The sequence below is a fragment of the Aspergillus mulundensis genome, assembly GCF_003369625.1.
Source record: "Aspergillus mulundensis strain DSM 5745 chromosome Unknown scaffold_26, whole genome shotgun sequence".
In the NCBI taxonomy this organism is placed as follows: Eukaryota; Fungi; Ascomycota; class Eurotiomycetes; order Eurotiales; family Aspergillaceae; genus Aspergillus; species Aspergillus mulundensis.
Window position 1 is genome coordinate 40,461 of NW_020797914.1, and position 25,858 is coordinate 66,318.

General features: G+C 48.8%; 5 protein-coding genes across 5 annotated transcripts; 4 read left to right on the top strand and 1 right to left on the bottom strand.

Annotated features, from left to right (window-relative positions):
* Nucleotides 1-3,285: 3,285 nt before the first annotated feature.
* On the top strand, nucleotides 3,286-4,943 carry DSM5745_11430 (putative C2H2 finger domain protein; the record flags this gene model as incomplete). The annotated part of the gene is made up of 3 exons (XM_026753446.1): nucleotides 3,286-3,300; nucleotides 3,407-3,942; nucleotides 4,115-4,943. 3 exons carry the CDS (start codon nucleotides 3,286-3,288, stop codon nucleotides 4,941-4,943), a joined length of 1,380 nt encoding a protein of 459 aa, XP_026597952.1.
* Nucleotides 4,944-6,150: 1,207 nt separating this feature from the next.
* DSM5745_11431 (alcohol dehydrogenase family protein) lies at nucleotides 6,151-7,527 on the bottom strand (the record flags this gene model as incomplete). The annotated part of the gene is made up of 6 exons (XM_026753447.1): nucleotides 6,151-6,253; nucleotides 6,321-6,442; nucleotides 6,504-6,968; nucleotides 7,028-7,124; nucleotides 7,179-7,325; nucleotides 7,394-7,527. The coding sequence occupies 6 exons, from the start codon at nucleotides 7,525-7,527 to the stop codon at nucleotides 6,151-6,153; spliced, it is 1,068 nt and encodes a 355-aa protein (XP_026597953.1).
* Nucleotides 7,528-11,984: 4,457 nt separating this feature from the next.
* DSM5745_11432 (GTPase-activating protein GYP6) lies at nucleotides 11,985-13,804 on the top strand (the record flags this gene model as incomplete). The annotated part of the gene is made up of 3 exons (XM_026753448.1): nucleotides 11,985-12,388; nucleotides 12,444-12,586; nucleotides 12,636-13,804. The coding sequence occupies 3 exons, from the start codon at nucleotides 11,985-11,987 to the stop codon at nucleotides 13,802-13,804; spliced, it is 1,716 nt and encodes a 571-aa protein (XP_026597954.1).
* Nucleotides 13,805-15,984: 2,180 nt separating this feature from the next.
* Nucleotides 15,985-19,128, top strand: DSM5745_11433 (serine/threonine-protein kinase; the record flags this gene model as incomplete). The annotated part of the gene is made up of 1 exon (XM_026753449.1): nucleotides 15,985-19,128. The coding sequence occupies one exon, from the start codon at nucleotides 15,985-15,987 to the stop codon at nucleotides 19,126-19,128; it is 3,144 nt and encodes a 1,047-aa protein (XP_026597955.1).
* A 1,925-nt stretch (nucleotides 19,129-21,053) lies between these two features.
* Nucleotides 21,054-23,231, top strand: DSM5745_11434 (F-box domain protein; the record flags this gene model as incomplete). The annotated part of the gene is made up of 1 exon (XM_026753450.1): nucleotides 21,054-23,231. The coding sequence occupies one exon, from the start codon at nucleotides 21,054-21,056 to the stop codon at nucleotides 23,229-23,231; it is 2,178 nt and encodes a 725-aa protein (XP_026597956.1).
* Between the last annotated feature and the right edge of the window lie 2,627 nt (nucleotides 23,232-25,858).

Sequence of the window (25,858 nt, forward strand, 5' to 3'; positions counted from 1 at the left end):
CTGGTGGGCCGGTGGGGAGGTTAATTTGGCTCCAGAGATTGGCAGAGAACCTCATTGATTTTCCCAGTTATCCTCAAGTACGCTGGCAAAGAGGGATATCGTGACTTCAGTAAGTATCGTGCTAAGGCAGAGCATTTCTATCCAAATTATCTTTGGGAGAAAAATAATCCTGCAATGTTCTGCGCACAGTTTGTAAGTTTGCCTTTACATAACTTTATATGGAAACAAGAACTAACCCCCTTGCTCCTGATTAGCTCTGCTCCTGATCTTTCTACCTTTGCGCTGCGCTTAACACCACGGCAAACTTAATGATCACCAAGAGGCTTTCTGCATTAAACTACCTTAAAAATAAGCGCAGATCTTGCTTATAGATTGACAAGGTGAATAAAGGGCCGTGATGATACTACTCAAGGCTCTGAGGATACTCTTCAAGCTAGCAATAACAATAAGCTGCCAGAGCTTCCCTACAAGCGGTCATTCGATGCAGCGTTTGTATAGAGATTCTTGGTGTTTTTGGAGATTTTGATGTTGATCAGCGGATACTAATCCCCAAGTAGTATCAGGCTAGCCCGATTGGAACTAATCTCTTTGCTTAAGTAGAAGCTAGTCCCAATAGGTACAGAAGGCTTCTCGCCCGCGGATCCATGGGATAGGATCTTTCATCCTCCGTACATCCAAAAACTTTAACATCAAGATTCTAACAAGGCCATGTAATTACTGAAACTGTTGTTGATATATAACACCCCTATCTTCAAGGCCATTGCTTTCAGGGTGCTATATAAAATTATCCAGCCGATGATCAGGGTTTCTGCAGGACAAGAGCATTGTAAATCATGCTCGTAGCTGCTCGTAGCCTCAGGTACGTAGTAGGGTTATATGTCGGCATTACGAGAAAAACTGCTATTCAATTTAGCTCTTGCCGGTATACATCAGTCCACTCCAAATATGCTGATGACATTGACTGCATGATTGTCGCCATGAAATCTAACACTTTGTTCTGTGGTGTGGGAACTTGGCAAATCTGGCGAACATGGGTTATCACCAACTTACGGAGTAGCGAGCGTCGAATAATACTAAGCTGCCCTGAGGAATAGACCTGCCCTGGAAAGCTGAACAACAAGCTTAGTGCGCGAATTGGCAATGCTTAGACCCTGGAAGAACTATTCAACACTTCAGGATTGCGCCACTGACCGAGTACAATCAAGCTTTCAGGGCGATGTCAAGCTCTGGTTTCAACATCCTTATTGTGTAACTCTTAGTAGAGATCGCTTTACTAGAAGTATAGAGCGACTGGTAAACAACTTGAGCCGATTTTAATGGGGGTATCCGGTTAACCACTCCCTGGTCAAGGCCATGCTGGAGACAGCCCCGGGACATCCATTGAGCTTTAGCATGATACATATCGATATTCGTAGGCCTAGGTTATTTGTATGCGAGTTCTCACGATGCGGGATCTTGCTTTCGTGCTAGAGTTTTTGGAGTAACTTGCCTGTGTTGGAGTATGTAAAAGGACGTGCCTATAGCGAATTGGTTTTTATGGCCTAGCGGTATCGAACAGCCTGTGCACACTCAGAAATATATAGTGTGATAACTCTGCTCAGGCTGTCACTTAAAGTGGAATTGTTACCTAATATTAGTATGTTTATCCGGACAACTCGAGGTTAGCGGATGATTATCAACAATAATTGACTATCAATTGCTGGCGGAAGACGCTATTTTGTCAGTGTCTAGCATGTCGAGATAAGGCCGGGCGTGATAGCGCCGGTGAACAACAGCGACAACTCAATCTCATTGTTATCCAGGGCAGCGATATCGGATCAGCCAATCTGAGCTCAGGCTGTAAGGACAATCTAGTCTCAAACAAAAACCTTTTTTCTTTTGTTGAATTGATACTCGGCTTATCGAAACGGAGAAATATTTTTGACAGTTGGCAGGAAAAAAGTTGGAAGGTCAAAGCTGGAGCACATGACGTTGTACAGCACTGGCCCCTTAGAGTCCACCTGGCCAGGCGAGAGCTCGTGATAGGACGCAACGGCCTCGGAGAGTCGGAGCAGTTCAAGGCTGGTCGCAGTCAGCCAACCGGTGATACCGGTACCTGGAGTTATTACTATTGCTATTATTATTTGGAGACGAGCGATTTACGGCAAGGGATGTTCATGTCAGCCTGCTGGGCGACTTAAAGATTTCTGACTTGCATGCTCAGGGCTCCTTTTCTGTACGGAGGAGCAGGTCTGGACCTTGCTGGGCGAGGCCGAATCAAAGAATAATTCGCGCGCGGGGGCGGCATTTCCGCCTTTAGGAGCCGATCAAGGCTGTGTCAGCAGGCTGATGACATCATTCACGTGACCCGAGCATGTCACCTCCAATCCCACGGCTGCCTCGCGCATTTGAGTTTGGCCTTCCGTAGCGTGAGCGCTCTGTTCCCAGGTTTCGTGTCAGGAGACGTGGACATGGTTCTTCTAGAGCCCTAAGGATCATTATTGCCTCATTTTMTAAGAAGTAGAGCGCGAGAGAACGACAAGCATGGCCTTCAACCGCCAGTTTGGTACGGGAGCAGCTGCTTGGGGTCGGTTCCCAGATGCGGGTGGAGCTGAAGGTCACCTCATCCTATTCCTCGCTGCCTTGCTGTTCGCCCGTTAGTCAGGAACCAGCTGAGGATAGGCGCCCGCAAATCTCTCGATTTTCTCTGCAAGCTCGACCTCAGTAATGATGTGCAGTATGAGAGCTCGACAAGAGCATCACTTCGAGGTCTTCCATTATTATTATCTCGATTTCTGTAAATGAGTCGGCTGTCTAATCGCCGACCCCGCATACTCTAGAGCACCATAATTAGCCCCACAGTCTCACGCCTGTTCCACCGGGATTGGAGCGTTCTGGATACCCTGGCACGCTCTGCCATTGCTTCCTCGACTGACTCCTGCGACTTTCTTCCTCCTCTCACTCTCTACTACCTCTCCCCTTCTGCTATTGTCCAGCTGTCCAACTTCTTCCTCCTTTCACTGCACTTCCTCTCTGTCGGCCTCATTTTCTCGTCCTTCTCTTGGTCTTTCTCGTACTCAATTCGTCCTGGCCCAATTGCTTATCATCTGAGCCCTGAGCCCAGTCTTACTTCGCCCACAGGTACCCTGCGCTCCTCCCATTATTATTTCTCTACCACAAGCTCGACATTCCACCCGAATTTCACCTCTCCTGATATAGCCACTGACTTTGAGGAATAGGCGGTTTTGACTTTCTACCCTCCAGGGGCTTTTTGGGATTGACTTTCCCAGAGCCCACGTATCCACCATGGCCTCATTCAAGGTAACTTGCTCTTTTGGTCCTCTTTGTCAGGCGTGTCTTTTTTTCTCCTAAACCCGATATCCGGACATTTCCAAAAACATCTGCTAATGCTATCTCTACTAATTAGGAATTATCTCTCTCCCGTCCCTTCCCTCAATCCACCCATCGTCACCATTCCCACTCCATTTCCCTTGGTGCCGTCAACTCAAACCATCGGGTGACTCGCCGAAAGAGCGTGACCACCACAGCCGCTGCCAACGCTGCCGCGGCGGTTGCTGCCACCCTGAAAGATTCTCCAGACTCCATGGGAATTGCCATGCCCGCCCATCGTCGGGGAAGTCGAAAAGGTTTAGAATCTAGCTCGGTCGGAGCTCCCTCTGCTCTCAGCTCATACCTTTCCCGCAGCATCAACAGCGCCAGCCGGGACTCGCTGGTCGCCCGCAAGGCTTCTCCCAGCCAAGTACAGGACAGCTCGCCAATGGCCCAGACCGCGGTGGATGGAAGCATTGCCCCCGGAAAACAGATCAGCACCAAGAACCGCAACCGACGCGCTAGCGAAGGTGGGCATATGGTCAAGGGCGAAGGAAAAGGCTCCAGACCCGAACTTCGCTGCGAACGCTGTGGGAAGGGGTATAAGCATGGCAGTTGCTTGTCCAAGCATATGTGTGTAACCTCCCCCCTCTGCCATCCTGCCACCCGGCTCGGTTTGGAGCAATGCACCATGTCGGCTCTGCAACGGTCGCCCTCGTGGTCAACCAGCTCCTCTAGAACCACGTTCCCTCCTATCCCTTTCCGTGCCGGAGTTTCAGTCGGTTGACATGTTATCGAAACATAGGTGGGAGCATGACCCAGCATGGGCTATCACGTCGAAACTCCTGATCTCTAAGCACCAGCAGGTGCAATTGCTGGAAGCGGCGTCTGTCTTGGTCAACATGAACGTGGACGACCCGACTGCAGAAGTTCCTGACGCTGAGTCGGAGACTTCATCCGCTTCACCAGACGCCTCCTCCGAACTTCGAGACGGACTCAGCTCGACAGAGACCACTCCGCCGCCGATGGATGAAGACAACAGCGACGACGACATGTCGATTGAACCTGAGAAGCCCTTCGGCGTCAACCACGCGGCCCCGCAGTATTCCCACTCGTTCCAGTCCATCTCCGCGAGCTCGTTCGCAGGGAGCGCCCCATGGCCTTCCCCCGGCTTCTCGCACTACCGTCATTCGAGCATCGACACTCGTCCCCCGACCGCGGAAGCCAAGTTGGCCGACGACGATGAGGCGGATTTGGCTGCTGCCATCGGCCTTTGCAACTTTGGCACACCCCGAATGGGTCCGACATCGGTGTCACCCGGTGTTCCACCAGTGCCCCCGCTTCCATCCCGCTTCCTTGACCAGGCTAGTTCTTCGGAACATCACAATCTTGGCCGATCAGGGTCAGGGGTCAGCGTTACTGATACCACCCTCGCCAACTCCCAACAGGACGTGTTCCTCTCGTTGTCATTCAATCCTTCGATGTCGTACAAGGTGTCGGATGAGCGCGAAGTCAGGCTGGGGAACACGGAACGCAGCAGCCGTCAAACCCGCAACGCTGATGTTGATTTTGGCAACCGCCCCACTCACGCGGACGACGATGACGACGGTGTCTTTGGACGAATGGAGGAGTAAACACCTCCCGTCTATAATCTCATCGGGTGACTTGAATCTCTTGCAACCGCCTCAAACCTTATACCTCTCATGACATGTACGAGACTCTGCGTGAACTTTGCGAATTGCTGTGCTTTGACCAGTTGGAGTTGGAGACCCCCTTTGCGTGTGTATGACCATTTCAGGGACTGTACCGCCCCATTTACTTGGCTGGGGCACTCTGTTGCATGATGGAATTCAGGGTATATTATATCACATATTTCCTTTTGTCCTGACCGTCTATGCCTTACTGTGGCCATTTCCTTATTGTACCTTGTTCTCTTGCCGACCCAATTCCTTCATCTACTGTTTCCTTTTCCTATACATGACCATTGTGCATGGCCCCTATACCAATACATGTATAAATCCCAACGGACAATAACCTAGCATTATCGTTTCTTTTTGGCTTCTTCACCAAGTAGTCATGCTATATAGCTCTCTCTTGTTCTTAGACTCCCAAATTCCTCTAGCTAGCAATAGATCTCCATGCACCATGGAACCCTGATCCTTGTAGCTGCATCGTCGCATGATCCATGCTCAATAGGCACCTAATTTCCCCGCAAATCAAACATGCAGCCTTAGGCATATTTCTTTCTCACGAGCAGAGTCCAACGGCTGCACCGCTTCCGTATACCTGGCCGAATCATCAATCACCGGACACGAGGCCGAAACTAAATGGCCACGGCCAGATCGGATCCGAACAAGCGCAAGGGGCTGAATGTATGAAACAGAGTATGCAAAGCTCGGAGATTGGTATAAATTTGCTGGCGAAGACTGATTGGTACTATATGCTTCGAGTCGTGTTCCAACCGTGTTTGACCTTCGAGCTGTCTGACTATCAAACTTACTCTGCCAGGTCTCAATTAAGATCGGTCTGCATGATTCGTTTGTGGATATATGGCATGTTGGGCAGGCTGGAGGGTTGTTCAAGTGTTTTTCGTCCAGCCACTCATAGCTGAATTTTAGAAGCTAGAGAGAGTGTTCTATGGAGCGTTTCCGGTCTGTACTCGATCAATAAACTTAGGACCACTTGTGATGTACAGGCCCAAGCTCAAAAGCTACCTAAGAGAGAATAGGCAAGACTGCGCAGTAGGTGTTCAATCGCTAATATTTCTACGTAAATATCTGATTCTAGACTTCTATACTTCGCCCCTGTCAGCCCACCAGGTACTCCGTAAACCCAATATATTTATTTTCCCGCCTCGAAAATAACCTTCTGCACCCTCATCGCATTAAACAGATCATAGGCCTCGACTGCCTTTGACAAAGGCATGATGTTGTCCGTCATGAATCTACCGTAGATAGCATCGCATTAGCATGATCGAGTCCATAACAAACATAAGAGAAACAGAGACCCACCCAAGCAAATGCTGGTTCCTCTTCAGCACCTCCAGCGCTGCATCAGACACAGACCGCACGGGACACCGACCCATCTGCAAAGTCACATTCTTGCCGTATGCCTCGCTTCCGCTCCAGGGGATCTATGCACTCGTCAGTACCGCGGCCGCCTCAGCTTTCAACCCAGAACCACTGGAAGCATACCTCCCCATTATGAACCCCAACACTACTAATAACGCCCCAGGGCCTCAACAGCTCAAAGCTCATTCTCAGCGCCGGACTCAACCCCACAACCTCAATGACGGCGTCGGCCCCGCGGCCGTGCGTCAACTCAGCGACCCTCCTATCCAGGCCCTCGCGGTCGTTCTTGAAATCCCAGGGCTCAGCACCGAGAGACTTTGCTAGCTCCAGACGAGAGGGTACGCAGTCAACAGCGAGGACGTGCTTGGGCTTGTACTCGAGCGCGTTGATCAGCGCGCAGAGACCGACGGGGCCGCAGCCGATAATCACCACAGTTTGCTCTGCGATTTGCGCGGGCGTCGCATTCTTGAAGGCGTTTAGGGCGGCGAAGTAGCCCGTTGGGAAGATGTCGCCCATGAGCACGAGGTGCTGCGGGGAGATTCCGGCGGGGGCCTTGATGACTGTGCCGTCGGCGTGAGGGATTCGGACCTGGGATTGTCAGTACGCGTAAGGTATCCCTGCTGGAAACTGTGAGAGGATCTTCGTACGTATTCCGCCTGCGCACCATCTAGGTCGTCGCATCCAAGCAGCGTGTTCTTGTCGCATCTTGATGAGAAGCCCTGCGTGCAGTAGAAGCATGTGCCGCTGCTTGAGTCAGTACGGCGAGATAGGCAGATTATATGGTAAGGCGCGACATACCAAGATGTCGTAAACGCCGAAACAACCATGTCCCCCTTCTGCACGGTCTTAACTGCATCACCAACCTCCACGACTTCACCTGTTACCTCATGGCCCATGACGAACCCTGTCCCGGCGGGTTCAATGCCCCGGTATACATGGAGATCACTGGGTCAATTGGTTAGCTCCGTCTATCAAAGCAGCAACTCGCAAGTGAGAGCCGATCAGCTAGTTACCTTCCGCAAAGCGCGGTATATGTTGCTCTGATAATAATATCCTCTGCATGCTGGATCTGGGGGATCGGACGCTCCTCAACGGCGACTTTGTGTAGGCCCTTGAAGACCACAGCACGCATTGTCTGGCTGGGCATCTTGTTTTGGGTTCCTACTGTTTGGTGAATTCTTTTTTTTTGTTGGACGTGGGGGTGTAGTTGATAAATCTCGGCTTCAAGTCCGATAAACGGCCAACTCCATAGATGGTGGGGCCGTCATGTTGACCGATCTGATGGTTCGCCGATCTGGGGACGACCAAGGGAGTTGTTCCAGAGGTTGACTTGGTCTGAGCATTCGCAGCGTTCCTGGCTGAGGGTATTTGCTGAAGTCTTCGATGTCAGCAGTGCTGCGTTGGATAAACCGGATGGATTGAGATAATCTGCCTAACTATTTGTTCAAAGCCATAATGGATAGATATGGTCGATTCCGAAACAAGGCTTTCAGAACCTAACAGCTATCCTCATAATCATGTGTAGTATTGATAAGATATCCAATCTCGGGGGCTTTGATCTTCAATCAACTCTGCTGCAGTGTTGTATAAACTGCAAAGTTCCCATTCTCAGCCCGACCAAATTGAAAAACGCCGCTCAACGCCGCTCACTTTGCGCCATGTTGAAATATGCTCATCGTAGTGTCCATTCGCAAATGATGCCGGACTAGCTGTGCTCAAGAGAAGAATCACCGGCCCGTGGATGTGCCCGATGATATGCCCGGGGTATGGCCACGTCAAAAGACCGTCCCTAGCACACCACGCACAACAGCTCCTCTTCCAAGATGAATTTCCCTTCTTTGTATTTCTCGCTGCCCTCGTACGCTTTGTCGTACTTCCATCCTACCGTTTCTTTGCATTGCCTGCATGAAATGTCGCGGACGATATGTCTTCCGGTGGTCATGCTACGCTCCACGGCTTCCGACGTATTGATATTGACGACGTTATTGAAGAGGTACGCTTTACCATGCTGGCCCCGGAAATTCTGTGAAGGGAGACTAGGTTAGTAGTAGCTCCTCGATCAGACGGAAAAGGACAACTATACTCACTCGGCTCATGATGTCGTCATAGTCAGCCAGATGTGTCTTGCAATTCTTGCACCCAAAGATTTTGGCAGATGTAAGATAGACGTTATAAGAGAGACCCATCCTGTCCTGTTGTTGCTGCCAGTTCTTCTGAGCTACTGGGCAGGAGAGACCCGTATGATTCCTGGAGTGTGAGCTGCACAAGAGCTAAGCAAGTGTATACAGAAGGTGTCAGTTCGAAGCGGAGAGGAACCAGTATGTAGAGTCCGATCAAAGATGCACTATCTGCAGTGGAGGTTCCTGTCGGTGGAAGTGGAGTTACAAGGCGGGGAAGGAGATAGCTGCGGAGACAAAGGCTGGGTGACTTCACCGACCTCTTGACGGGAGCGGAAGGTGCAGAGCTTGATCGCGAGAATGGACAGATGTTCACAAGAAATCAAGTCCTCAGGAGAACGTTATCGTCAGAAGCTGAGGCTGATGAGCTGATTTGAGATCAAGGGGCCGGCTGAAGATGTGGAGTAGTAAAGACAGCCAGATAAGTCACGGGTTACAAGCGGCGATCGCAGTCTCGGAGAAAACAATGTGGAATTATGTAGTGAGCTCAGATATTCCGCTGGACTTGTTCAGCTTGCCAGCACTTGAGTATGGGAGAGAAGGGGTCGGGTGATCTATGGGCGAGGCTGCGCGCCCATCCTTGTGCCCTGTTAGTTACCTAGCGGGGATCTCACTCAGCAGTCATCATCAGGCAGGACTCCTACCAAAGCTAGTCTAATGCCACCACCAAGTTACTCTATAGTAAGCTTGTTTATACTGACTATCCTTCCGCACGAATCCGCCATTTTGACTTCAGATGTTTATGTTGCGGTTTAGCTGTATATATGTCTACGGTTCCTGAAACATCCAATGCTTATCTCTTATTGCAATCGAGATAACCGTCGGAATACATATTCAGGAGAAAAAAAAAAGCCATTGCTAAGAGAAACAGGGCTTCTACCTCATGAAAAATGCAACGGCAATGAATGTTTGAGCGGGCCATTCCCGAGTTAAGCGAAGAGCGCCATATGCATTATATGCGATTTCGAGTTTGGCGACTGATTGATTCAAACCATCTGCATCGCGCAAGCCATGGGAGAATCGGGCACCTAGGGCACAATAAGCCCATTTTCATCGTTGCCCAAGGAGACCCATGTTGTGCTCCCAGAAATGCCTGCATTCGGTATGACCCCAGTGCTCCGTCCACCATTCGCCGAAGCTATCCTCCACGTTCTCATCCACCCTGGGTATCCTTTCGTCTCTCTTTAGCCCGCAAAGGGCGCATGCATGTGAAGCCTTTATGGCTCCTTGGCTGGCTGTAGCCGTTACAACTCGGGTGCTCTCGAGGATAACCTGCACTGGACGCCTCTCTGCCGCCTGAATCACGGAATTAAACAGCGCTGCACGGTCTCGCCACATGTTGATAATATCGACGGCCTCTTGTTGCTCCTTGATATCCTCGTTCTTGTTGACAGTGTTCAGTTTCATCCCCCCTGACTTCCCCGAGCGCGCAGGGCCGATTCGCATACTCTGACTCAAGATTGAATCTCTTTTCCATCGTAATGTACGGCCTGCGACAACCCTTGCGACAGCTTTCAGAGTGCAGATGATAGACTCAGCTACTGAACCTAGCCTATCCCTCTGTTGTATATTTCTCTTTGCTTCCGCACCTTCTTTCCGCAGGCGCTCGAATAGCCGAGGAAACAGCTCTAGTAGGATAGATGGAGGCGGTATATTAGTTGGGCGGACGAACGCGGTAGACGGGGACTGCTTGGTAGTCTGTACTCCCGGTTCTACTGTGGCCTTCAATKGTTGTGGGAGATTTCCTGTGTCAATAGCTTGTTGAGGTTCTTTAAACTTCAGGCTAGAGCTTCGATTAGTCTCCATGGGCCCGTCAGTAAAGTCTTCCCATTCCTCAAATTGTTCTTCTTCCAAGGGAAATTTTGGCTTCGCATTTTGTACATTGCCGCGCTTTTTTTCTGGGGTATTATCGATCAATGTATTTGCTTGATGATGGCCACTAGTCGGCGGCTTGTCTGGGATTGTGAGTGAATCCAGAGAGCCCAGCAGATCTACAGTCCCAGAGGATTCCAACGGCGAATTGTGATTTTGTGTGACATTGCGCCCCGGCCTGTCAAAAGCCTTGTGGCTTCTAACTGGCTCTGAAAATCGCTTCTGGCCAGGTTGATTGACTGGAGCCTCTGCGGACTCGAAATCGCCCCAATCCTCACTAACATTATCGGAAAATTGCTCAAGTGTGGCGTCGAAGAGCACATCATTGCTATCTTCGGCCTGCGGCAGCTCAAAATCTCCAAAGTCGTCAAATTGTTCAGGCTGATGGTGGGTGCTGCGCTGGCCTAGCAGCAAATTGGGCTCGTTCAAATGATGACGAGAGCGCTGGGATAAAGTCGCATTTTCGGACACGTCCAGTTCGGGTATCAATGATCCCTCGTAGGGCGTGCTTATTTGATGGCGCGCAGTGTTTGAAGGTCGACTAGTGGGTGCCCCAAGTCCAAATTCTGCAAACAGGTCTGCCGACATCGAAAACTGGAACACGCACCATCAAGAGGATCGTGATCTTCGGGATGAGTTCTGGGTTTGCAGGTTCCACGAGATACGTCGGGGCGAATTCGGATCCGGTGAGTCAACTGACAGCTTCTGAGAATTGCCTCAGCCCTCTTATCAATTTGCAAGTACAGCTCCAGGCCTCAATATGGACAAGTATGGGTTTCGTCGCGATAGGTTTTGGGGCTTGACGGTGGTTAAATAGGTACGGTAGTGTCGCTGGCGGGGAAAAGACGGCCGAGGTGACGATCCCGCCCCATCAAGGCCGTCGTCATTTGTACCTCCGCAGCAGCTCTCTCCTCGATTTACTTACCTTCAGTCTTCGTGGAAACCACCTCAAACTGCTTCAAACTACACATGGAGAAATGAGGGGTATTGAAGATTCCAGGTATAGTTTTCAGAGTGTGCTTTTAGCTGTAAACTTGGGCTTTTAGCTGACAATCTCTTTAGACAGCGCTGGAATACCCTGTTCGAAGGCCGCGATACACCCTCAGACATCCGAAAAGCACTGAAGTCGGAACAAGAAGAGAATATATGCAATGATGGGCTGAGATCAATATGCTGGAAGGCATGTACCCTCCCTATCTGCAGTCGGGCCCTGTGCTTATTGGAGTCAGGCATTTCTGCTGTTTGAGGACCTTGGACGGACGCAGTGGCCGAGCAAAATCGCCGAGGCACGAAGCACTTATGTCGCACTGAAGGAACATTTCTTGAAGTATATAGAGCATCCGGATGACCTCCAGTCAAGCATCGATCCGCTAGCGGACGATGAACAGGTATGTGAACCTCGATCTCAATGTAGACCTGGTTGGCTGATTCATCCCCCAAGTCTCCCTGGCAAACCCTACGACAGGATGAGCAGTTGAGAGCAGAAATATCTCAAGATGTTGATCGATGCTTGCAAGAAAATCATTTCTTCCATGATCCCGCAACTAAAGCTAAGATGATTGATATATTATTTATTTATTCGAAACTCAACCCCGATCTGGGTTATCGTCAAGGCATGCATGAGTTGCTGGCGCCGATTTTGTGGGTCGTCGATAGGGATGCCATCGAACCCAAATCTCGTGAAGAGCCTACTTCAACCGGTTCAGGCGATGAATTTATGCTTCATCTTTTGGACTCCGAATATATCGAGCATGATGCGTTCAGCCTTTTCTGCTCGGTAATGCAGAGCACCAGAGCATACTACGAGCACAACACACATCGATCAGTGAACGGGCAAGCTGATGCGATCCCAATTATTCTCCAATGCGAGCACATTCATAACGATCTACTGGTGGCTACAGACCTGGAGTTAGCTGATCATCTACAAGCACTTGATATTCTTCCCCAAATTTTCTTAACGTGAGTTTTGCATTGGCATTGTTGGTGTATGTATTGACTAACTTTATGTATCAAGTCGATGGATGCGTCTTCTTTTTGGGCGCGAGTTCCCGTTTCAAGACATGCTTATGATTTGGGATGCTCTTTTTGCAGAGGGACTCCGACCCGGGCTAATTGACTTCGTGTGCGTGGCGATGCTACTTCGAGTCCGCTGGGAATGTTAGTACTCCCGGCCCCTTTTCGTGATATGAAAGACTGACATAAACAGTACTGGGCTCCGACTCATCAACTGCCCTGACCACGTTGCTTCGCTATCCGTCGCCTCACCCTCACTCCCCAGTCAGTTTTGTTCAAGATGGATTGTACCTTGAACAAAACCCTACGCCCGAGAGAGGTTCGTTCCTCATTTCCAAGTATTCCGGAAAACCTCCCGAAGTATCAAAGAGACCCAACTCAGCAAGCAGAGCCCGCCCGGGCCGAAGATTCCAGTTTCGCAGTGATTTTAGGGGCAATAGTGAGACAGGTTCCCCTTCAAGATCCTCAGCAAGAAATAGCCCGTTGAGTATCGAGGCTCTTCTTCAGGACGTATCAGATGGCATACAGCGAAGGACCGAGACATGGGGTGTGGCGAAAGCTGTACGCGGGGCCGTCAATGAAGCGAAGAAAAATATGCAATCCATGCAGGCGGATCACGCGTCACGGCTGATGAGAACCGGAGATTCAGCGCCTGGTCCGATTTTATACCGGGAGTCCGATGCTACCACGCAGTTGAAGGCTAAGATTGAGGGCATCCGGGAGAAAAACCGGAGACTGGCCGCGTCACTGGGTGAGGCAGTGATTGATATTCGCTCACAACTGGCGAATAATGCAACCATGAATCCCGAAACTACAAAGACCGTGGAGCAAGCTCTTACGAAAGTTGAAAATGTGCAGATTACGCTCGAGACGCCTTACTCTGATTCAGATTATACGCAGTCTTCCAATGTCGGCGATCCCACGAACGAGACAAAGCATTCTGACCATTACAAGCCAATAGCTGGTGACGAGAAGTCTACGCCGTCGGAAAACGACAGGCCCCCACGCGCCTCGATTGATTCCAGCATATCGAATACACCCAGTTCCAAGTCACCTGCTGAAAGCGACAATGGGAAACGCATTATTTTATCGCCTCAACCAGTGAACAAGGCTAGGCCCTTACGACACCCCACCCGGCCGTCGTTAGCAAATTCAGAATTCTCATGGATGCTGGGTGGAGGTCGACATCTTTCCAGCTTTGTTAGCCCTGCATCAGTTCCGCCGGAACAGACTAGACATGGTGAACCACGAGTTAAACAGAGCGCCCTCTTCGGTAATGGCGATGTTGAGCAGAAGAAGCCGGACGCTGAACCGGACGGATTGGCAATGAAGAGTTTGAGGGTGGGAAAACGTGGAGAGTAGAAATCTGCATTTCTTTTTTCTTGCATTTAGTTTCATATACCCCGAGCTATCTAAACTTACCTAGGTAGCTGTGTCATGCAATTTCGTACTCATGTGCTCTCGCTTAGTCGCTTAGGACCTGGGCCGAGGCTCAAATATATGAGGTGTTGGACGATCGTGATGCAGGAACTTAATTATTGGTGGACATATAGCAAATTCACTGGCCATCGACAACTAGATAGTTTTCAACCACCTGAGTGAGAGGAGAGATTGAGACTTGAGAAACTGGCACCGTGGGGTATCCGCAAGCTCTGTGGTAACATCTCGGTATACTTGGGCTCACGAATTACATCACCACCTTGATAGGAAAACATTAGACGGAGCCCTGGCAAGGCAATGTACGTTATCGTGAGATATCCCAACATACAGTAGCTTAATCCAATCATGGTGCTGGTGTACACTACCACGAGAAGAGATCAGGCTAAGGGCAGTGTGGTTGGATTGTAGATTCCTCCCCCGACCGATGTCACTGGCCTCTCGAGGGTTTGCTTTTGGTCAACGTCTCGATCTGGCCTCTCCGGGTATAATAATAATTGAATCATATTCCAAGACTTTTGTTCTTATTATAGCGTCCATTCCTGTGTAATATTGAAAGAGCAGACAAAAAAGCAAAACAACGTCATCGTTTTCGACCCTTCTTTCTTAGTGTCTTTTCACGCTGGATCTTTAATTCAGCTTCACTCCCCACTTTCCCTTGACCGAACCACACCTACGCGGTCATCTGCTTGACTCTCAGGTCAGAGTATTTCCTTGACCTCTTTGTCGCTTTGGGACCAGCGGCTTCGACCCCCCGCAGTGTATACGGAGCTCGACCCTTTTCGTTCTCCGTAGGTTTCCACTCGCAGCACTCGGTCCACGGCGTCTGCTAATAGGCGGTCTTTCTTTTCTCACTGCTTCTGCAGCCGGATTGCAGAAAAAAAATCGACCAGCGTTTCAATTCGCAGCTTGTTTTGGAGGAGAGTGCACCTAGAACCAAGATTCCATCCACCCTCCCCGCGTGCTTCTCGCCACTGCGACGGTGCCTGTGACCTCCTGGGGCAGCTGCTCACTTCGGCCTCCGTTGGCCACCAGCCTTCTGACCTTGCGTCTCTCGCTCCTTTCTTGACACTGATAGCGCAGCTCGACCCGGTCCTCTCCTTTCGATCACTGTCTTCCGGCAACGTCAGTCGCATCTTGACCTCGATTTACGCCTGTACGAATTCTCAGGGACGAAGAGATAGCGCGATTGATCCTCCGCACCTAGTCGTCAAACTGCGAGTGACCGGCGAAGAATACGCGAGAAACGAACTCTATGTCCACAGCCACGGCGCCCATTGATGTTTAAGTGTCGCATGTAGCAGCGGGTCATCGCCATTCCGAATTACCCTAATCCTCGCCCCGTACTCAAAGTTGCGCCGTTTAAAGCTGTTGCCCTTAAACGGCCCAACTGGTACTGGCCGCTGGGCCGTTGATTGCTTGGAAAACTATGGGGGCTGCTTCATATAATCCTGATGGTTAGTTCGACCTCGTTTTTGTTTCCTTCTTGGGACTTGCCCCTGTTGCTTCGTTCCGAGGAGCAACATATATTAGGCTTGTATGAGTGCAAGTCCGTGAACGAAGAAATGTCAGGGCGGGAATTAGATGGGAGGGAGCGATCAGAAGAAAGGGATAATTATTTTGTTCGGCTTGTTTTCTTGCCTAAAGACTGCATTTGCCTGCACATTTGATTTGCGGGTCGGGGCAATCTGAGACACTGCATCGCATATTCCGTGATTTGGATGGAACAGTCAAAGATGCTGACGATACTGTCCTAGGCGAACCCAGTCCCTTATCGTCCCCACTGGGACGGCTCTCAGAATCCCCGGAAGACGAGTCTTTCATGACACCTCTTTCAGGCAACCCCAGCGACTCGTTAAGATACTCGGTGGAGAACAATTCAGCTGGATATGATTCCCTCCCAAGGTGGGTAAATCACCAACGGCAGCCCCTTGCATTTACCGGCACCATAATGCCATTGTATAAAAGACAATCAAAACTAAGAGCAACGATTCTGTATCCTTCTCAGGTCTCCGCTCCTTGAACAACATGAACATGGACTTGGCCCGTCCGGTTTAGATCGTATACGCTCCCAACCGCCCTCTCGGGTTTTTACACTCCCGAACATGTCTACATCTTCTATAGGCGCTCTGAGTCCTCGAACCCTCTCTCCTTCACCGCGATCCCTTTCGTCATCGAGAGCGAATTCGATGGCCGTCGCGGCCAGTCAAGATATAAATACCTTGGAAGACCTTCATCGGTTTCCTTCCGAGTCACTTCATTCATTTTCTTTCGCGCAACAATCCGAGGAGCTTTTGCACAGTCGCCAGAATATCTTGAAGCGGTCTATAGATTTCATGCGTGACCGCTTCAAATGGGGCCCTAGCAGCACAACCGGGATTGCGAGTCCTCCAAATCGGATGCGTGGTGATACAGACACGCAGGCGATGGTGGATCTTTTGTCCCAGTCCAACATCTCCGGGGCATCGATAGGACCCATGACCGGACCTCCAGACGTGGGAAGCGACAATGTCTTTGAAAGAACATTCACCGAGCTTCAGCGACCTTCGCCAGAAGCCAAGGACGTTGGACAGCCGCCACCGCAACCTCCAGGACATTTGCAGTTAACCTCCAGTCAACAACTACCTCACGAGAGGAGAGGCTTAAAGTCCGCTCCTACATCCAGGCGCGTAAGCTTAAAACGTACATTCACGGACGTCAGTTCTACTATGCCTCAACGTCAACTGATAGAACCTTTAGCACAACCATATACGACTGGAGACCCATTTTCTCCGCTAAGCACCTCCACCATTGGGTCCGTCTTTCCAACTCCGTCCTTGCACACCCATAGCAGCAAATGGAACCCGGTATCACAGGCGGTTTTCCGGACTGAATCCAAGGCACCCTGGACCATCCTAGCGGCCAATGATCTATCATGTCTCGTATTTGGTGTTACACAGGCTGAAGTACGCAAGCTGAGTATCCTAGAGGTCGTACAAGAGGACCGACGGCAGTGGCTCGAGTCAAAACTGGGGGATCCTACGACCCACGCTGCAGCGAAAGTTCGGCCGTCACCAGATAAGTCCCGTATGAAACCTGCGGTCCCAAGGTCTATGGGAATGGGTAATGGTGTCACCGCACAGTTGCTCAGTAAACCTCCCTCTCGCGCTCGACCTTCGAGGAGAGCTCAGACCGATGATGGCTATGGTTCGAGTGCCTATACGGCAAGACAACTCAACCATCCAGCAACTAAATCACGCGGCGTTCTTTTATGTGGTGACGTAGTTCCCATCCAAAAGCGCAATGGTGCAAAGGGTTCTGCGAGTATCTGGGTTATGGAAAAGCGCGGTGGTCTGATTTGGGTTCTCGAAGAAATCCAGGAAGATGTCGCCTACATCAGCTGCGACGAGGCTTGGAATATTACCGTTGCCCGTGGCGCCACCGAGAAGGTATGGGGCCATGGAGTAGTCGAGACCGGTCAGCATCTCACGAAACTTCTGCCTCACCTGCCTTCCAGTTGCTTGAACGTACCAATTGAGAAAGGTCTCAACGAGGTTGCCGATATCAAGTATTTCGCTGCCGCTACCTCTGGGGCAATTTGCACACCCACCACAGTTGCCAGGGACGAAGGCTTACGCTCTCTTCGAATATCCAGCTTCCCTCACGTTGCCGGTATTATGGTATTGTCGTCGTCAAGCTTGAAAATCATTAGCTCGAACTCGGTCTTCTCGTCGGTGCTGTTTGGCTATGAACGGCCGGAAGGGCTGGATATAACGGATCTCATCCCCGGTTTTGACGACTTCCTATACGTAATCTCTGATGAAGAGAATGTGCCTCTGGTAGACGGCGTCGTTATTCCGGAGCTCAGCTTTCGAAGAGCACGAACGCTTTCTATGTTACGGGATGGCAAGTCAAACGTTGCGTCGGTATTCCTCGAGCCAGCCGGCCTCACGGCCAAACACCGCGACGGATCTACTATCGCTGTGGATGTTCAGTTACGCGTCGTGAAGAGCGGATCGATATTTCCTAAACATCGCGAGAAGAAGATTGACACTGAGGAGGAGATTGATGATGGCTCCGAAGATGCGGTCACGGTAACGGAGCTTGTGTATGCTCTATGGATTACATATTCAAGGAACATCCACTCTCACGGTCTGCCAGTGCGCCCTCCTACGCCGCAAGAAGTATCCGCGCAGGCAACAAACTCGTCGGAGACGCCAACACCGAAGCCCTCGTTAGCAACGCCAACAGCCCCTCGGCTTACGGTACCAGACGGAATGAAATCGAGAATACCAACTTCTACTTTGAGCCAGCAGCTCAGCGAGGCCGCTTCTGAACCGCTCACCGACAAGCCCGTTCAGCCAGTGCCCGAGGTGAAGCCGGTCAACGCAAAGGAAGCTTCCAAGAAACGTATGATCACAGATTATGTCATTCTTGAAGAAATGGGCCAAGGGGCGTATGGTGAAGTCAAACTAGCTCGCCTCAAGAAACTGCCTGCGAAGAAAGTTGTGCTGAAATATGTGACGAAGAAAAGGATCCTCGTCGACACATGGACTCGTGATCGTCGCCTGGGGACAGTCCCACTGGAGATTCATGTCTTAGATTATCTCCGGAGAGACGGCCTGAAGCACCCGAATATTGTCGAAATGGAAAGTTTCTTTGAAGACGATATCAACTATTATATCGAGATGTTACCGCACGGATTGCCCGGCATGGATCTTTTCGATTATATTGAATTGAAGACAAACATGGACGAACAAGAATGTCGGAACATTTTCGAGCAGGTTGTCAGCGCCATCCATCATCTACACACAAAAGCACTGGTTGTCCACCGGGACATCAAGGATGAGAACGTGATCTTGGATGGTGAGGGCAAGATTAAGCTAATCGATTTTGGCAGCGCGGCCTATATTAAAAATGGGCCATTTGATGTCTTTGTAGGAACAATAGGTAAGACTCACGGTGCGTTTGTTGGTGCTCAAAGGTTAATGAGTTTCATAGACTATGCCGCCCCCGAGGTTCTCCAAGGGAAATCATACCGAGGGAAGGAGCAAGACATATGGGCGCTTGGCATTTTGCTGTATACGATCGTCTATAAAGAGAACCCATTTTACAACATCGACGAGATTCTGGATCACCCGCTTCGGGTTCCTTTCATACCATTTTCGGAGGACTGCATCGACCTAATCCGGAGGATGCTCGACCGCGACGTGGATAACCGCTTGACGATAGGCGAGGTTATGGAGCACTCATGGATGGTCGACAGCTGAACCATACCGCTACCTCGCGAGAATCGTTTTGGATAAACCAACGGCCGCAGAAACGGAGATTATATATCGACATTACATACATGACATGACATTTCAGCAGCGAGAGTCTTTACATACTCATACCGACATATCCTCCCTCATAACAACAAGATAACAATAATGACTTCATTCTTCACTGCATGACGCCCGGAAACGACCTGAAAGGAATATGGTTACAACCTACGAAGGATGTAAGACTGAGTGGGGCGCTTCGTCGAAGCAGATTGAGGTCGGCCTAGTACATAGCCGTGTTTTATCTTTACTCTCTTTATGCCAAAAGACTAGTATTGATTGATATAGAGGCCAGGAGATAGCGAGATACCCCGTGATATAGCTTGAACTAGTTTAGTAGTCAGTAGTTACAGAGACATCTTTATGAATTGGATTGACATCCCTAGCCGACTCTCGGGTTGGCTCTAGAACAAGTGCGGGGTGAAGCGGGGAAACCGCATCGTACAGAGAACTCCGTACACGAGAACTATCCATGGAAGGCAAATCATCGGACAAACTCCATTTACGGTGCGCATTGTTCCAAAACTTCCGTTTGCGAGATTTAAAAATCTAGCACACCGGGGCACCAAGTCCAATGGTCGGCCTGGCCCTGGCAAGCCTGACTCGATCTGACTCGTCCAGGCTCCAAGCAACTGGGCCGCTGCGGTGGCAAAGTCTTAGATTGTCCGGCCGACGCAGACCGTGGGCTGGTATAACTGGTCCAGGACATCAGGAACGGAGGAATGGGCTGTTGAATGGGAATTGATAGTCGGGATGGACAGGAGAAGCTGAATTGTGAGATTCATGGGAGCCTGGCTCGGGCTCACGTGATGCGCGGTTTCCACGATGTTGCTTAGAATGAATGGTCTTCTTCTGAAAGAGCAGAGAACTAAACTAAAGGACAAAGAACACACTCGGCATATGTCGTCGAGAGATTTTTTGGACTTTTATCCTCGGGCTCCCTCTTCCGTGGTAGGTGGAATCCAGTGGCTCAGCTGGCGTATCTTTCTGTCCGGTATAGACTATAGCGGGATAGCGCCTAAGCTAAGACTAAGAATGCTATCGATAAAGATAAAGTGTGGGGTGTCCAACTGTCAGTCAGGCCAACGATGTGTTCAGTCATGGTATCATTTCTGATCTCCTCGCAGCAACATTATTCCAATGATGATTAGCAGACTACTACTCCGTAGACTAGAGATGTCCATCTGGAGTCTGGATTGATCTGACACCTCCGTTCCACATCGCCTGACCGACTGGCTCCGACTGTCTTGCTCCCCCTCCACTCCAGTAGCCCACCTGCATTATCCACGTCTCCCAACCTCCTGCGGCGTACGCTTCTCCTTGTTATTTTTCTAATCTGCTTTTTGTTGTTCTTCTTCGAGTCTCGCCCTCATTGACCTCTGCTGCCGGGCTCTGGTTCTACGGAGTGACTGCTGAACTGCCTTTGACTTTGAGCAGCTCACACTGTCAGATAACTCCTGGTTACGCGGCGAGTCCCATGGTTCGAGTGTGAACACCACCCTCTTGTCTGCCCTCCAACCGATGACCGTCTCGGTCCTGTCGCTTGACCAAAGTCTCCTCCTGACCTCGGCCTCACACCATTTCTTTATCTTTCTTTCTACCTTATCTTTGTTGTCTACGCCTATCTTCCAGTGTTCATCACCCTTCTGGTTCCTCCAATGTTCGCAGCCGGAGTCTGGCGCCATATCACCTGTTGATTGCGGATGTTGACAATGTCCATCATCTGAGAACTGCGTCCTAGCGGGTTCCCGCGCCGTCGCTGACTGCGTTCTTGAATACTCTGGTTTTTGTCCGGGTTTAGGTGCGATAATTCAAAAAAGTTTGTCCGCCGTGATTACCCTCTATCGCCTCTGTCAGCACCGCCTATATCAACAATGGCGACAGTAGATCCCGAGATCGTACCCTTCCCCGAGGCTCCTAACTCAGCGAGCCCCAGCTCATCAGCAGATCAAATACCGCTCGAACAGCCTCAAAAGGTGAAAGGACGACACAAGTTACTGCAAAGTCTCCAGCGCTTTTCCTCGAGTCCATCCTTGACCCGGCGCAATCGATCTCGGTCCGCGTCGACCACCTATGGTCGTAATGGTGCTTCGTTGTCTTGTGTTTCACTCTCTCAGTCGACGTATGCTCCCTGCTCAAGCAACGGAAGTGCAACGCAGCTGTACGGCGGTCTGAACATTCGTCCTACCACTCCCGGTCCTACCGGATCTTATGCGGCTGATGACCAGGAAGGGAATGCGCGTATCCGTTTTGTTGCGGACACTATCAATGGCCCTCAGTCGAAGAAGATTGCGCTGCCCACTGAAGTCAGGCCCGGGTCTCGGAGTGGTATGCTTGAAGATGCTGCTGTCGTCGCGAAGCCGGAGAAGTTCGACTTCTGGGGAAAGATGCCGAATGAGCTCGGGATGCTGATTTTCAGCTACCTCACCCCAAAAGAGGTCATCCGTTGCTCGACTGTTTGCAAGTGGTGGCACAAAATGTGCTATGATGGGCAGCTGTGGACGGTTGTTGACACCACGGACTATTACAGTGACATACCCAGTGATGCGCTCATGAAGCTCATTATGTCGGGTGGCCCGTTCATAAAAGATTTGAACCTTCGAGGGTGCGTTCAGTTGCGAGAGAAGTGGGAGAGTGAAAGCGAGGAAATCACGGCTGTGTGTCGCAATGTCGTGAACTTCTCTCTGGAAGGGAGCCGTATGGAGAAGTCTGCGATCCATTGCTTTCTTGGGCGGAACCAGCGGCTACAGTATGTCAACTTGTCTGGTCTGGACAGTGTCACGAACGGAGCGATGAAGATCATAGCAAAGTCATGCCATCAGCTGCGGACTCTGAATGTCTCCTGGTGCACGAATGTGACTGTCTCGGGCCTAAAAAGAGTTGTGAAGGCTTGCCCTATATTGACTGATCTCTTGGCCAGCGAGATCAAAGGATTTGATGAAGTGGAACTTCCCTCGGAATTGTTCAAGCGGAATACCCTGGAGCGTCTGGACATCAGCCGGACTGATATTACTGATGAGAGTCTCAAAGTACTTATGCACGGCGTCGACCCGGAAATAGACATTTTGGAAGATCGTGCGATTGTTCCGCCACGACGCCTCAAGCATCTAGATCTCCACCAGTGCTCGGAGTTGACAGACGGCGGCGTGAAGAGTCTCGCGCATAACGTTCCCAATCTCATAGTGCTCCAGCTCGCAGGATGTACTGACTTGACCGATGATTCTATTATTCCTGTTATCCAGACGGTTCCGCACCTTGTCCATTTGGAGCTTGAGGAGCTGGAGCGTCTCAGTAACAGAAGTCTTCTTGAGCTTGCGAAATCCCCATGTGCTCCATTCATAGAACATCTCAACGTCAGCTCCTGTGAATCGTTGAGTGACCCAGGAATGCTCCAGGTCATGAAGAGCTGCCCGTCGCTCCGCTTCGTGGAAATGGACAATACCCGGATCTCGGACTTGACCCTGTCAGAAGCCAGTTATCGTGTCCGCAAACGAGGATATGACGAGAACGTTCCTCAGATCGGGCTGCGCATAGTCGCCTTTGATTGCCCGAACATAACCTGGGTCGGCGTCAGGGATATCCTAGCAGGCAACGCCTACATCCCCCGTCAATACAAAGTCTCCGCCCCCGATGCGATATCAGTAGTCACCCAGACTGTAAACGCAAGCAGGACCTCCGTGCTAGGATCCGGATCAGGAGCCTCGACGCCCATGATAACCTCCTCAATCACACCGCCGCCCCCGCCCACCGTCTACCCGAATCACATCATCCAGCTCAAGTGTTTCTATGCCTGGCAGGCAACTGTGGATGAGCACACAAAACGTGTCCTGCGCGGCGACCTTGCGGCTGCCAACCGGCTCGAGAAGAAATGGTTCGATTATATGGTTGCCACTGAGGAAGCGGGTATCGGTGGTGCTGGTGCGAGAAGGCGACGGAGAAGAGCGCGCGAGGCGGAGCGCATTTACAACGACGACGACGCCGGGGAGCCGTACCTTGGCCTGCTGGGGGGCAGAAGACGAGCTCGCAGCGGCGGGAGCTGTGCGGTCATGTAAACCACTTTGCCGCATATATCCCTGGCTCGGTGACCGAGGTCCTGATAAACCTTCTATCCACATTGGTCAGCGCTGGGCAGTCTCGATGCTGTGCCGGTCATGTCATACTGAGACTGTCCTGCTCTGCTCTGCTCAGATTAAAGTCATATCCAGTCTTTTTAGGATAGGACATGACCCATCACACAACTTAACAACACGATAAAACAGCGAACCCACAGCTAAATTCTGTGAACCTGCTCTCCTTTCCTTTTTCAGTTGGGGCTTGTAACCCGCATCATTCAGCAATTTCCTTATTACATCTCATGTTTTGTCTAGAAGGGTTGGTGAAGTCGGAGTTTGATTTACATCTTATTCGGGCCATGTCTTGCATCATCCCCATTGCATAACCTAGCCACCTACCTACCCGAGGATTGGGATTATCTTGTTGGTATTCTACTTCGGCCCTTCTATGTTCGCTCAGGATTTTGCACTCTGCAGTCTCGGCCCATTTGCATATATGTTCGCGCTTATTGACTGCTAGGAGTTACTGCGTAACTACCTCGCTAGATGAAGAATGAATTGCACAGTATGAGTATGTGTTCATTTGGGTATCCGATGAAAGAAAGAAAAAATCAAGTTCCAGTTGCGCACGTAATGCTGAAATATAAACAAAGAGAATTGCTATTCTCACGGTAACTTTCCTATTCTCACGGTAATTAGCGCCCTCTGGCCGCGCTGGCGCGGGAGCTAGCCGCTTTAGTACTAGTAAGCGGAAAGGCTGTTACTAAGCTTATTTAGGTTCCGCCTTTTAATTTTGCCCGGCAGAAAACTTAGCGCGCATTAATTATTAATATTCTTAAATTTTAATTTTTTATACAAAAATTAACATTTTAAACTTAACTAAATATAGGCAAGTTCTAACTTTTAGGTGGCCGTGTATACTAACTAATAAAAATATGTTATTTAAAATATAAATTCTTACTTTTTTTACTGCGCTACGCTTGACTACAAATACTTGCTTTAATAAAAAACCTTAACACCGGCCTCCCCCCTATTCTTAACTAGTTAATTTATATATTTAAACTTAAATAAATCTTGCTTAATAAACTTTTTTAGTTAATTTAAAGCCCCCCGAGGCCTTTCTTTTTATTATTTCTTTAGTAAAAAATAAATATAAGGGTGTTAAAAATACGCAAGGAGTTAAGATCTTAAAACTAAAAGCCACTAGTTATAAAACTTTTTAAGGCCAAGGCTCCGGTTATTATAAAACACTTTTTAAATTTAATAAATACAGGGGAGTCCAAGGCTTTACTTATAGCTGCTTATATAATACTTAATTAATTTATTAAGGCGCTTTAGTAAATAAAAATTTATTATTTTAATTACCTTTTGCATGGCGTAGGTAAAGACCTTTATAATAATATTTTTAAAGAAAAAATGCTTATATTAAGGCGGAGGCCTTAAAGTATTATTAGCGTGTTAGTATTAAGCCTTTATATACTAAGCCTTAATAATATTATTAATAAGAGTTACCACATGGATTAGCTCGCTCTGGGATGACTTTAAATTTTTCTTTAATTAATAATAAGCTAACTTTACCTAAAAGGTTAATATTTAGCTAAAGTGTGGATAGGTATTAGTATAATAAGCCAGGAAGAACTTTTTAGTATTTTTTTAAAGCTATTTCTTCTTAATATACTGCAGGAAATCTTTATATATAAGCTACTTATATACTTTTTTAAAGGCCCTTTATTAGCTTTTAAAAAAAGTCTTTATTAAAGATTATATGGCTTAAAACCATAATTATAGCATTACAGTCCACTACTTATTAACCCTTTAACTTTACTTTTTATTATTTAAATTAAGGCTATCCTAAAGCGTAATTAATATAGCCCGCTTTGCTTAGCTAAAAATCTTCTGGTTAATATACTAAATACAAAAAATTTAATTAGTTATAGGAAGAATAACACCAAGCGCCTTAATAAAAGCCTTATTTTTATTAATAATAATAACCCCGGGCATTTTAAGGCCTTTTTATGTATAAAAATCACGGAGTTATTATAATATTTAGGTGTATAATAGCTTAGTCTTATCCCCTATAAAGCTATATATAATAATAAAGGTCTTATTACACGCGATAACTTTAGCAATTATATAAAAAGGTAGGAGGTACTGGTTTATTTTATAGGTATAGTTAATAATAATAATAAAGGGGTTTTGCTTGAGTTGCTTAATTAAGGTTAAATAGGCTAAAAAGGTGTACTTTAGCTTTTTTTTAAAGTTTATCTTATGCCTTATAAAGCTGCCCTTTTATTAAGGCAGCTAGTTAATAAGCGCTTTAGTTAGTGTTTTACCATTTAGGAACTAACATTAAAACTTATTATAAAGATTATAAAGATTTTTAATTTTTAAAGGGCAAGGCTTTTTTATACGCTTTAAATAATTTATAACGTGTTAAGAATAGCAGCTAGCTTTATTAAATATTAGGCCAAAAATCTTTTTTTTATAATTTTTAATATACTTTTTATGCTAGTTAGGGATAAAAAAGTCCTTAGTCCGCTTATAATTATAAGAGCCATAAATAACTTTAAGTACTGTAGTTGGGGTTTGGCGCCTAATAATAACTTTAAATAAATAATTAATTTAGT